Source organism: Eumetopias jubatus, unplaced genomic scaffold, assembly GCF_037043125.1.
Source record: "Eumetopias jubatus isolate StellerSeaLion01/CBP00866 unplaced genomic scaffold, mEumJub1_p1.0 scaffold_10, whole genome shotgun sequence".
Taxonomy (NCBI): domain Eukaryota; kingdom Metazoa; phylum Chordata; class Mammalia; order Carnivora; family Otariidae; genus Eumetopias; species Eumetopias jubatus.
In genome coordinates this window covers 85282544-85295093 of record NW_028274816.1, presented here as the reverse complement: position 1 = coordinate 85295093, position 12550 = coordinate 85282544, and the positions used below count along the sequence as shown (strand labels likewise).

The window sequence follows — 12550 nt, the reverse complement described above, 5'->3', positions numbered from 1 at the left end:
TGCATTTAACCATATTTCTAAAATGAGGATGTGCTCAGGTTGCTTTTAGCCACAAGGAACAGAAAAAAACCCTTCGTCAAACTGGATTGCCCAGTGAGGACGCTGATGGGTTCCCAGGCCTCGATGTCTTGCAGACGAAGGACAGCCCCACACATGACCAGGGCATGTCACAAAAGACTCCACCTGCTTCCTCCTCCTCTCTTCTCTGTGGCCCCAGCATCCTCCCCAGGAAATGCTGGCTCCCCTCGTGCACACAGTACCCTGGAGCCGTCCCAGGAGAGAGCAGGCACAACAGTGTCCACACACAGAAATAGGGGATTTCTGTTCATGTGTCTCCTTTGTCAGGGTGCAGGGACCCTTCCAGAACCTCCTGGCAGACTCCCCTGCCGGTGTCATTGGTCAGAACTGGGTGACACGCTCGCTCCTAAATCAGTCCCTGGCAGGAGGGATGCCTTAGCCGTACCTGGTGCACCTGCTGGAGCTGGGGCAGCACCCAGCCTCCCCGGGAAACGGAATATGGACAAGGGCAAATGCCTGAACAAAGGCGGGCTTTAGGAGTGAAGCCATGGTGATATGGGTGCCGTGTGGAGAGTCTCCTAGGGCAGGTATTTATTTGATTATTTAAAACACTACATTAATTTTTAAAAATTTAAAATTACCCTTGTGTGGTTGGACCTGCTGTTGAGGGCTTTGGTGGGAACTGTGTTGCTGGGTCTACTCTGTTTATGAAACCTGGCTGCTCCTAGTGGAAGATAATCATGGCCTCGGCAGCAACAAAAACCCTGTGCTGTTTCTGCTCCAGGATATTGTTTTATCTCTGGGAACATCGGGAGCTGAACGGGACCCACCTGGCAGTTGTGGGGCCCGAAATTCTGTAGGTACATCTGTCACTTGGGTCACGTGAGCCAGACCACTGATGGGGGCTGCCGGGCTGGGCCAAAAAGGTTCCTGACTCAGGGTGTTAAGGCTCAACGTTAAGTTTTGTTCTTGGCCATGAAGGCTGCTAAGCTTTCACCAAACATTATTTGATGCAGCCTTCTTCAATGTTAAAGGCTTGGTGAAGCTGAATGAAGGGGTCTTGGAAGTGCTCCAGGTCCCAGTGTGGCAAATCTGAGGGTGAGGGTCGAGGTAGCAGAAGCCCCTTGGAGGCCCCTCGGGTTTTCCTGAGTCCATAAACTTCCTCAGGGTTGTTCTGTTTTTGTTTTTGTTTTGTTTTCAACTGAGTCTGATCCAACTGCCTGGAAATCATTGTTTCCTTTCAACTTGCAGAGTTGCTCAACTGTTTAAAGCAAGAGCAGAAGTTAAGCCAGTGGGTTTGACGTCTTCCATCAGAGAAGAAGCTTTACTCTGCATTGATATTCAAATTGTCCTCCAAGTCTTTGTTTCTAGGACATAAGAATAAGTGGATTTTTTTTTTTATATTTCTATAAGTTTAAAAAAACATTTTTTAAAGTAATCTCTACACCCAGTATGGGCCTCGAACTCACAACCCCGAGATCAAGAGTCGCATGCTCTCCTGACTGAGCCAGCCGGGTGCCCCACTTCTCTTTTTCTTTAAATTCACTTATTCTTGGGGTGCCCGGTTGATTCCATCGGGAGAGCATGCGACTTTTGGTCTTGGGGTTGTGAGCTCGAGCCCCACGCTAGGTAGAGATAACGAGAAAAAAAAGGGAGGGGTGATGAAAGGTAAAGAAAGAAACTTCCCTATTATTTTCTCCAAGTTAAGGGTACCTTTCACTTCACTCAGCATTCTAAAACTCAACGTATTCCCTCGCTTGCAAAGTTGTGGAGTTTTTCTTCCCTCCATTATGTCATGTGCTAGGCACCCAAGGAGCCCCACGATTATAAATCTCAGAACAACAGACGGTTGGGAGAATAAATGGAACATTAAAAAGTCATACAGGATCTTGCCACTTGTTATTTAAAGAATTTATAAGTCAAGACAGTTTGAACTGCTACTCAGGGCCCATACGGAAAGACTTGAAGGCCAGAGAGGTTCTTGGTTCGCTTGCTTGGCAGAATGTCCGAGGATGTCCGGGCACCCACATCCATCCGGTGTTTGCGCACCTGGCATCCCCATGCCTTATGTGCTTATGGCTGATGGGCTTTTCACCATGACACCTGGGCATACGCAGCTCGAAGCTGGGAAACTGGAAGAAAGACCAAAGTGCAAAGAAACTGAGTGAAGCAGAGAGAAGTTAATGCAACGGAAATACCCCTGTGAGCATAGGAGTCAGTGTTGGGTTCAGATTCTCTGCCCTGGAAGTTACTTACCCTGGGTGTACCTTGGTGTCCCCATCTGTGAAATGGGCTCCTCTGAGGATCGGTGATGAGGCGTGGAAAGTGCCTAGCACCGGCCCAATATAGTTGGTCGGCAACAGAGGAGTTGTTTTTTGTTTTCAGCTGGATGTCTTCATTTAGCTAAATTAAATAGGGCGCCATATTTAGATGTCGTGGAGGAGGGGAGAGGCACAGTCGGCTGGCTCCAAAGTTCTGAATACTCTGTAGGGATTAAACCACCTGGCCGCCTTGTGCCTCGGTTTCCCTGAGTATGGAATAAACTCAGGTTGCCAGCATCACAGGGATTCCTGGAAGACTCTCCTGAGCTGCCAAGAGGCTGGTCCCCAGAGAAGTCCTTTGCATGCCTGCCCGTGACAGGTGCACGTGCCAAACCTTTGAATAAGGCCAGTCCGGACACAGAGCCCAGCCTTGGTCACCAAGGACAGTGACGTCTTTGTCCTCAGGCTGCGGGGGCTTGCTGAGCCTGGTGGTTAAAAAGTTCTCTCTCCTGCTGTGTAAAGTTCAAAGGTGTACCTTGTGTCCCTGGGGTATGGAGGAGGGTTGCACGGGCTCTTGGTTTTGCGTCAGCATGGTTTCTGGGGAGCAGTAGAACACCCACCCCCGCCCCCAATGTCCTGGAGGCAGCTAAAGGTCATGCCTTGGCAAGAGCACCATACCTGACAGAGGCCACCATGCGAGGCAGGGCTGGGAGGCGTGGTCCCTTTTAGGGACGGTTATGCATTCACACGTTAGCATTTTAAGAGTGGAGTGGGCTCTCTGAACTTGGAGGGTGGCAGGAGCTCTCGTGCCCAGCTAAGCAAGACAACTCTCTCTGCCTGTGGTCCCTGACACCTTCAAGTCCTATGTAGCTTGTAATTATAGAAGGTGGTTTACCAAGAAAGAGGTAAGGTCTGTGCTTACAGCCATTCACGTGAGGACTGGTCTTTTGATCAGCACCCTTTGTATTATTTTTCCGTTTGGGAGAAATTTCAGATGGGGAAGGACTTATCTAAATAAATAGAGGATGATACTACCAACCAACCAAAGGGGTAGGCAGGGTAATAATAATCTATGGTTACAGAATGTTCTGGAGGCAGAGCTGTGAGATGCCTGGCTATGGGAAGCGTTCACTCAGAGCCTAACCATTTACAAAGTGTTTTCACGAACATTCTCTTATCTAAGCTTTACAACCCTGTGAGATACATTTTCTGACACCAAATCCCATCAACATCCAATTTAAAACATTTTTTTTTTTTCCTTTGGAAGAGAAAGGTCTTAAAAGCTGCTCTGGGCTACAGGGATGGTTCAGTTGGGCACTGCCAAGGTGGGAAGGGCTGAGAGATGGGATTTTCGGCGAGGTGTGAAATGAGCAGATGTGTGGTTCTCAGCGGGAGGTCACAGAACATTCTGGAGGCAGAGCTGCGGGATGCCTGGCTGTGGGTTGCACTCCAAATAAGGAATTGAACAGAAACACCCCCCACCCCCGCACCATGGCCAAAAGCCTTTGGGGTGACAGGAGATTTCGGGGTCTGAGGTGGCCCTCTCTTTCATCCATGTCAAAGAGAAAGTGGGGGAGATCTGGGCCCTCTCTGGCTTTTCTCTGTGAGGTCCACTCTCTGCCCACAGGACTGAAAGTGGAGCAGGCGTTTCTCTTCCCTCTGTAGCCTTGGGAAAAAGGCATCACTGATCCCACTTAGGATGCTCTGCTTCTGATCCCTCACTTGGTGTCATCTTGTTGTGTGACCTTCAGTCTGTCCCTTGTTGATACTCCGTTGCTCCTGCCAGGCCAACCCCACCTCCATCTTGTGTGACCAGCAGAGGAGCAGCCTGGGGAGCAATTGCTAACTTGCTAAGTCCCGATCTAGCTTACCACAGCTGCATCAGGTCCCAGAAGCGAGGACTCTATTTTGTAAGCAAACAAACCAAAAAGAAGTATGATTGTGTTGGCTATTTGTATGTCTCTGAGCTGGAAGCCGAGAAGGGCCTCAGATCATCTCCTTTGTTGTCCTAAATCTCATCGGATGAGCACCCTGCTTCCCAGGGCACAGGGTAGCAAGTCTCTTACGCTGGGCTGCTTCCCTAGGCTCGGTGTCCTAGCTTGGTGACACGGAGGACAGAACAGGGTGAGGAAAGCACCACCCCCAAGGATGCCTCCGCTCAGCCCATGGGACGGAGAGATGTGTCTAATGCACCCACAATAAAGATCCAATGCAATGTAAGGCTCATGACTTCAACCCATCCAATATTTAATAGGGTTCTGGAAAATGGCAGGTGCCATGACAAGGAGAAGAAAATGAGTGGATACGGTCCTAGGACCCAAGCAACTTACAATCTGATGGAACACAGACCCGCTTCTCTTCCAATCTCATTGAAGGCAGTATGCCTTAAGTGGAAGTGCCAAGTTCATAGGCGCATATAGAAAAAGAACAGGTGACAGGAAAGGCTTTAGAGAGGGCTACAGACCTTACCAGCTACATCTTCCATGTAGGAAGTCTTATCCCATTTCCATGGCTGCCCTGTGCAGTAGGCTGAGCACCTGGAAGGCCAATCTGCTTTTCTATAGTGTATCTTCCTACACTCCTGTGCTTAATGTGGCGTCTGAATAAATTAAGGAGCTGAATAAATGTTTGCTGAGTTAACAAAGGGATGAATAAATGAACAGACAGAGTGGAGGTGGAAAGAAAGTCTTTCTGGACAAAGGAAAGCTGGGGACAAGATTTATAGAAGATCTCAGATGACAGGCTTGGATGCTTCAATTTATTTCTGTCGTCCATGTAGGTTTTGAGCCAAGGTGTAAGTTTGTGTTTGTGTTGTTTTGAAAGAGAATTCTGCCAGCAGCATTAAGAGGGCCCTGGAAGAAGAAAGGCTTTCTGGCAGCGAAACCAATTAAGGAAAGGGGAGCTTTGCCTCTCCAGATTGAACTGAGGTATTTTAGAAATGTGTCAGGTCAGATGATAATTTTGCAGATCTGGCTTCTTGGCCTGAAGTTTTCCCAGGTTGGGAATGATGCAATGGTATTAGCTCAAGGCCACTGGATGACTGCCAGCTCCATTAGGAAATTGTGCCTGTGGGATAAGCTACATTTTCCACACTTTTCCAGGCTGGAAAATTTGCCAGATGGCCCATGTCAGGAGAATCTGTCATGTTTTGCAAGGCTGTCTTTTACCATCAAGTGAGAAGGTAATCTCTTCCAGACATGGAGGAGAGTGGACATGTCCCTGGGACTGACCGATGTGCAAGGGGCAAATGCCAGGGTGGGTCGGGCCCCGGAGAATAAGATTAAGTGCCACTGGGCCTCTCACACAGCCTAGATGTTTAATTGACCCTAAGTCTTAGTTACATTCAAAGAGATCATTCAGCCCTTTATTTCCTATTTCTTTGGCTGTGGTGGGGAAGAGATTGGGGCTCTGCAGGCTGAAATTTGAGCTAAGACTGTCACCTGCCTCCCAGGGTCTTTCCTGCAATGACCCTCCCCTTAATCCATACCCCCAGTCCTCTCAGTGTCACCAACTTCCCATGCTTTCCTTGGGATGACTCCTGAGAGCACTAAGAGCAATGGAGAAGATGTGGCTGTAGGGACCAGGGACAGTGTCCCCAGCTCCGGTCAATCCTGTTGGGAAAGATGTAACAGCCACAGCGTCGGTGTCTAGGCAGGTGTGAGCAGGCCACTGATGCCACGTCCTGACCACATCAGCCAGAGGTGGCCCCACGGAACGGCAGCTTCAGCTTCTAGCTCCTAGTGGTAACTCAGCTGAGCGACCCAAAAGAGCCAGAGGGTCTCTCTGTGGATGCCAGAACTTAGGAATCTTCGGTCTCCCTTCCAGGCCACCCATCAAGGCTTCCATCCACCAAATGAGAGGTGACAGCAGACAGGTGAGGAGTTCACTAATAAAAATGCTCATCGAGCTGGGGCTTCACTCAGGGTGTCTTAGAATACTCTCCTAGTACGACTTTCAAGAGAGTCTGAAGAAGAGAGCAGGGTTGCTGTTGCAGACCAGGGAGGCCACATCGTGTCATCTCCACTAGAGTTTCACGGTCCCACCAGTCCTGCCCTTTGTTCTGTGCACACACACAACCTGCATTGACAAAGTGCTATTCGAGGAAGGGTGTTTGATCCTCTTTGCTCGCTCCTACCTGCTGGCTGGGGGCCAAGGCGATACTGAGATAAGGGCAAGGCAGCGAGACAGAAGGAACCCATGGTCCTGATGATGAGAAATGAGACCACCTGAATCCACACAGCTTAACTGTCAGGACTCCTGTGTCAATATGACTGACTCTTCACCTAGAGAATTCTTGCCTGGGGAAGATAAGACTGTAAACCAATAAATAGCTTCACTGTTTGCTTCAGGATACTCATGAAAAATAATGTCTTCTAACAAAAGGTGGCTCATCTTGGCAAACAACCCCCCCCTCTCAGGAGGTTAGGTTGCTCACTTGGGCAAACAGCTTGTTTATCAGACAACTGTTTACTTAACAAGACTAGAATCTTCGAGACCTTCGGCTTGTTGTGTCCACCAGGCGTCCACGACTACATCACACATTGGCCCGGTCCTTCTGAGGCCTCAGCTTTGAGAGACCTGCCTTGAACACTTAAGCTGAGACCCATGCACCCTGAAATGTCTCCCCTGACCTCCCCCAGCTGATGCACCAAGAGCGTCTCCAGGTTGACTCTGGTCCAGGTGGAGCTCTCTCCTGCTGTTGTTGCTTCAATCACCTTGGCCTTCGTTTGGTTCATCAGCACATTATTCTGATGGTCCTTTGGGGGAGCTGGCAGTTGATATTGGTGATCGAGGCACCATACCAGCCCTGGACCTCATTCACAGGTGAGGGACATACACTGTTATTTTGTCATGACACTTTTACTTTGCGGTTCTGGTCACCGGCCGCCAAAGCTGATCCCCTGACTTCCCTGCTTTCCCCTCTACACTCTACTCATCTTTATGCCTCACCCAGGGTCTGCCATATAGTAAGAGCTCTGCAGACATGTGCTAACAAGACAGACTGCTTCTTTACATTTAACTCTGTAGTATGTCCCTCAGTAGAGTTTCTTGTAGGTTTTGGACACTTGCGCAATAAAACTGATTTAAAAACAAACATACCATAATTTATACATCTAAACAAGTGTTGTTTCCTTCAAATTAGATTCCTTGGGAGTCTGTTCTTGTATCCCAACGATACTACTATTGCTTGAGACATTTTCAAATACCTCTTTTGTAATTATGTCTTGATTTGCCAGCCTCAGTGGTGACAGACCATCTTTTTTTTTGTGAAAAATGTTTTATTATTGTTAATTACAAACATATACAACAGTGGACACAATCATACAATGAACAGTTATCAACTTAAGACCAGTCTTATTTCATCTAAGCCTTTACTCCCCCTTCTCCCCAGCTGGCTTATTTTGAAGGTAATCCTAGACATCACATCATTTCACTCCAAAATATTTCAGCATGTCCCTAAGAGACAGGGCTCCTTTGAAAAATTTTAGCCATAATACCATATCCCGCCTAAAAAATTAGTAAGTTTTTAATATCATTGTATGTTCAATGTTTTTAATCTCCCTGGTTTCATAACACTTTATTTGTGAAAATCAGGATGGAAATCAAGTTCATACACTGCAATTGGTCCAAGTCTCAGGTCTGTTTTTTCTTGAAAAGTTTTAACTGAAGTGTACTATATGCAGACAAAAGTGCAGGAGTCCTAAGTGTATGGCTCAGTGATCTCCCAATCTCCTTTAGGCCCTCACCCCCCCCCCCCCGGTTTTTTCCTTTGGAATTTATCTGATAAAGAATGTGTTTGTCATGCAGGGTTACCCCCAGCTGAGGCTTGGGCAATTGCTTCGCCATGGTATCATTTGGCATGTTCCTCTGTTCTCTGCTCCCTGTAAATTGGTGGTTACACCTACAGGTTTATCAGATCAGGTCAGTTTTCGGCAAGACCAATTTCGTAGGTGCTGCTGTTTACTCCTACTGGGAGGCTCATCATTCCTGGGACGTCTCTTTTTGAAAGCATCTTTTGAAGGTGGATGTGATTTTTACTAACAGGCAAAAGCCAGTCGGAGCTGAGTGTAGTGAGCAGTGTGGGTGCTCAAGTTGGAAAATGATGGTTTGCGAAAAACAAGGTGTGATCAAGTTATCCATGACGTTCTTGTGTGGCTGCTAAACTGGCCCTGAAGGAAATTCCAAAGCAGTTCCGGAAATGGGCTGTGCGATGGCAGAGCATCCAATGTGCAGCCACCCAGGGTGACTAATACAAAGGGCACAGCAGTGACACCGCCGGAGAAATCACGTGTGGGGGGCCGTGCGCCGTGGCCCTCTCCAGTCCTTCTACCCCCTTAAGGACCCGCGTCTCAACATGTATCACACTCGTGCTTCAAAGCTGGCGCTGGAACTGCGCCTTCCCGCTGGAACGCAGCCCTCCTGGTCTCGAGGGGCTGACCTGGTCTCACGTCAGTTCCATTGCGGGGCCTGGACCTGTTGACAAGATGATGCTCGGTTCCGCCCAGCCCCTCGCAAGCCCTGACACTCGCCTCAGCTGCATTACTCGGCGAGAATGTGGTCAGGGCACTGCAGGGGGAGGCCTGCCGCTCCTGAGCAGTGCACAAAAAATGAGGAGGCACCGGACCTCCGGCGCCGGTCAGACCTCAGGGCAGCGCCCTGGCCCCGGCCCCCGGCAGCCACAAAACCAGAAGGCCGGGGCGGGGACCGGCCTGCTCCAACTCAGCGGAACTCCCCGCCCAGCTCGCTACCCACTTTGGCGTCTCGCTCCGCCCCTCGTCCTAGCCCCGCCCCGTGACGCAAACAGGGCGGAGCCAGCGGCCTCTAGTGAGACCAGCCTGTGCGTCAGGGCCTGCGCCAGCTCCGAACTCCTCCCACGCCCGCCGGGCCCCCGAGATGGCGCCTGCGCAGCGCGGCTCGGCCCGGGTTGTGGCTCCCCGCCCCCTCCCCTAGCAACCGTCGTCGCGCCCGCCTCCGTCCTTCGGCCGCGCTCGCGCACGCGCGCTCCTTCCGGCCGCCCGGCCCCGCCCTCCCCGTCACCCGTAACAACCACTCGAGCCTCGCCGCGCCCCTCCCGCTCCCGCCCCCCGGTCCACTCCCCGGAACCGGCCGCGGAGCTGCGGCCGCGGGCAGTGGAACGGCGACGGCACCACGGAGCCGCCAGCATGAGCGCCCCCCGCCGCCCCGCGTCCCGGGCCCGGCCTTTCTGACAAGAGGTAGGCGCGCGTCGCCGCGGCGGGCTCCGAGCGCGCCCCCTGCCCCTCCCAGCGCCGCGGGGCTCTACGCGGCCCCTCGGCCCGGGAGGGAGGGGACCCACCGCCCCCGCTTCCTCGGTAGCCCCCCGTAGCCCCCGCCTTCCCACTCCGGGAGCCCTCCCTGCGGGAAGCAGAGTTTGGGGTCCAAGCCCGCTCTCGGCTCCCCACCGCCGGGCTGGCCGGGGCTGGGGGCGCGGGGCCCGCCGCGCTGGACTCCCTAGACCGGCCCGAGGGCCCGGCCGCCCCTCCGCCTGCGCGCGGTGGACTCCCTGGCTCTGGCCATTGGCTGATTTTTAAGCACCAATTGTCATGCAATAGAGGCTGCCCTGGTCCAGGATGCCACTTGGCCGTTGTAAGTCCGGATTCCCACGTAGGACGTTTCTCTGGACCTGAGCATCCGAAGCTGGGCACTGGCAGGAGTTCAGAAGCTCGTGAATTAGCAGGTTCCCCAGCGTAGTCACTCTGGGTTCTTCCGGGCAGTGGAATCCTGAATGGGTGTTAGAGTATCTTCGCCGAGCATTCTGCTTTTTAAGTCTCCCCCAACCCCCGCATCCCTTTTTATACCCTGTGACCAGCCTCCCCGTCTCTGGGCGATGCTCTAAAGTTAATTTTCCCAATTTAAAAATTGTGCACCGGCATTGTTAGGTTTACAAAACGAAATAGAATGTGGTCCCCGCGCGGCAGGACCTGCCAGTCCCAGAATCGATATTAATGCCGGCTTCCAGTGGAGTGACATGGAGGACTCCGGAGTTTGGCTCTGAGTGTCAAGATTTCAGAGTTGGAAGTCCTTCGAGATTATCTCACCTCAAACCTCATTTTCCAGAGGTGAAACTGAGTCCGAGGGAAGTCAAATGACTGGTTTGAGGTCACCGAGAGTAATTCTGTAACATGCCAGTGCTGTTGTCCAACATAACCTGTTCTTGCAGAGAGATATGCTAAACAAACACACCAGAGAGAGTTCCAGACCTGGTTAAATGTAATAATGTAGATAAGAATCTTCTGAAATAAAATATATCTCCATAATTTTTTTTTTATTACAGCTAGACTTTGGGCTCCTTGAGGATATTCCATTTTGTACATTTGAATATCCTCTGACCATATTCACATGAAGTAACATTCTTAATGATTATTCTCAGCAGGACAGGTAGGCTCTTTGGATTTATTTTTCTTCCTCACTTTTAAATAGGGAATCAAAGTCACGCAAAGGACTCCAAAAAAAGTGTGTTTTTCAGAAAAATGCGTGTAGGCTGGCACCAGAGTGGGAATAGGTACCTTGTAGGAGGATTCCTTCCTCTGGGTCGTAGGCTCCAGCATTTAGTGGATTATTGACAGGTATCACAGCTGTTTGAGGCTGGAGGTTCCACCCAGCTGGAGTGCTTGGTGTTGCTGCCATTGGAAGACAGGTCTCTGAAATTGTAGTCTATGCAGTTAGAAAACAGGGATTGCCAGGTTTACTTTAAAGCTAGCTTTTGAGGAGTATTCCATAATTTGAAATACAATAGTATTTTTTTCCATTTTTATTTTTGTGTGTCTTCAGACTTAATATCTTGAAGTGCCATAATTTTTATTTGGCTTCTTGTAGAAGTTGTGGAAGGGAAAATGATTCAAGAACTAATAATCGGACCATATAACATTTCAGTGCTGGAAAGAACTGGGATCCTGTACCCAGTCCAGCCCCTGGAGAGGCCCTAGGAGGCAGAGCAGAGCTGTTTCCCTCATGACACTTGGACTTCCTTCACCTTTTCTTACTGTCTAATTACCTTCTCCTTCCTTGTATAGTCCAAGTGTCATCTTTGGGTTTTTGTGTGTAGAGAATTATTGAGGTCCCTTTCTACAGTTAGACTGTGGTATGATGAGTAAATGCAGACTTAATTTTTTCCAGACTTAATCATGGTTTTTTTTAAATCATATATATTTGTGTTTTGCAGGTGTGAGAGGATTGCTATTGTGTTACAGTCATGGTGCAGAAATACCAGTCACCCGTGAGGGTGTATAAACACCCCTTTGAATTAATTATGGCTGTAAGTACTTTACATTTTAATTTAGTCTTTGGCTTTTTTTTTTTTAAGTATTCAAATTTGATGATCTGTAAATGGATGTAAATGTTATAATTTGTTTCCATTGCTCCACTTTTACTTATTCTGTTTTTATGCTTTTGATCCAGATCTAGAGTTCATGAAATGTTTTTAAACCATAAATCTCTAAAAATGAAAACCTGCATGTTTGTTTTTTACAAACGCACCTCTGGTTAATATGTGAATTTGAGTTAATTCTCTCTTTGAAAACACAGAAGTGCGATTCTGAAAATACTTCTTCTGGATTTTGGTCTTTTTGTTTGTTTGTTGAAATAGAAAAGGGATGTGCAGAGTGGTTTTTTTCCCTCTGCTGCTCATTCAGAAGCGCGCTCTGGTTGTCCGGGTATTCACTTACATAGCAATGAACACTATGGGATGGAGTTTAATTTAGATTATTCTAAGGCCTCTGCTGAATGAGTTTTTCCCCTTGACATCAAGTTCGTGAGGCATAGTAGAATTCCACAAACGGGGTAACTCAAGTCTTAATTTTCTTTGTTATTTATCTGCAGAGTTTGGCTGAAAATAAGCATTTCACCAGATGCAAAACAAATCTTTCCAAATCACTTTTAGAATATTTTTGGGTATTCCTTCTTCTCCTTTCTTTTCTGTGTTACTGTTAAGGTGTAATATAACCTGCGTACAGGAAATGCTTTTGTCACGAACATAACGATGAAAATGCCAAACTGGACCAAGATCAAGATCCAGAACATACCAGCCCAGCAAGAAATCCCCCTTGCCCCCTCCCTCCCACCTCAAAGTTAGCCACTGCTCTGACTTCGCTGCTCTGACTTCGAGCACCATTGATGAGTGTTGGCTGTTTCTGTTCTATATTTAACTAGAAACTCAGGTGGTGTTTTTGCATCTGGCTGTTTCTGCGCAACCTTGTTTGTGAGATTTATCTGGAGCAATATGGTTTTGAAAAATAACCCCCAAAAGGCAAGTC

General features: G+C 49.0%; 1 protein-coding gene across 9 annotated transcripts in view; it reads left to right on the top strand.

The window, feature by feature from the left end:
• The first annotated feature begins 9377 nt into the window (after nucleotides 1–9377).
• SEC14L1 (SEC14 like lipid binding 1) overlaps nucleotides 9378–12550 on the top strand; it is a 61065-nt gene continuing 57892 nt past the window's right edge. For 4 of the 9 annotated variants that reach the window (XR_003610715.2, XM_028112485.2, XM_028112487.2 and 1 more), the window contains exons 1-2: nucleotides 9379–9493; nucleotides 11461–11553. Coding sequence is in view for 6 of the 9 variants with exons in the window: in XM_028112485.2 (XP_027968286.1) it covers nucleotides 11491–11553 (63 nt within the window). In the remaining 3 variants the exon portion in view is untranslated. Of the gene's footprint in view, nucleotides 9494–10572; nucleotides 10677–11460; nucleotides 11554–12550 lie in introns of those variants that run through there. The other 5 variants (XR_003610714.2, XM_028112483.2, XM_028112484.2 and 2 more) reach the window with 4 other exon arrangements.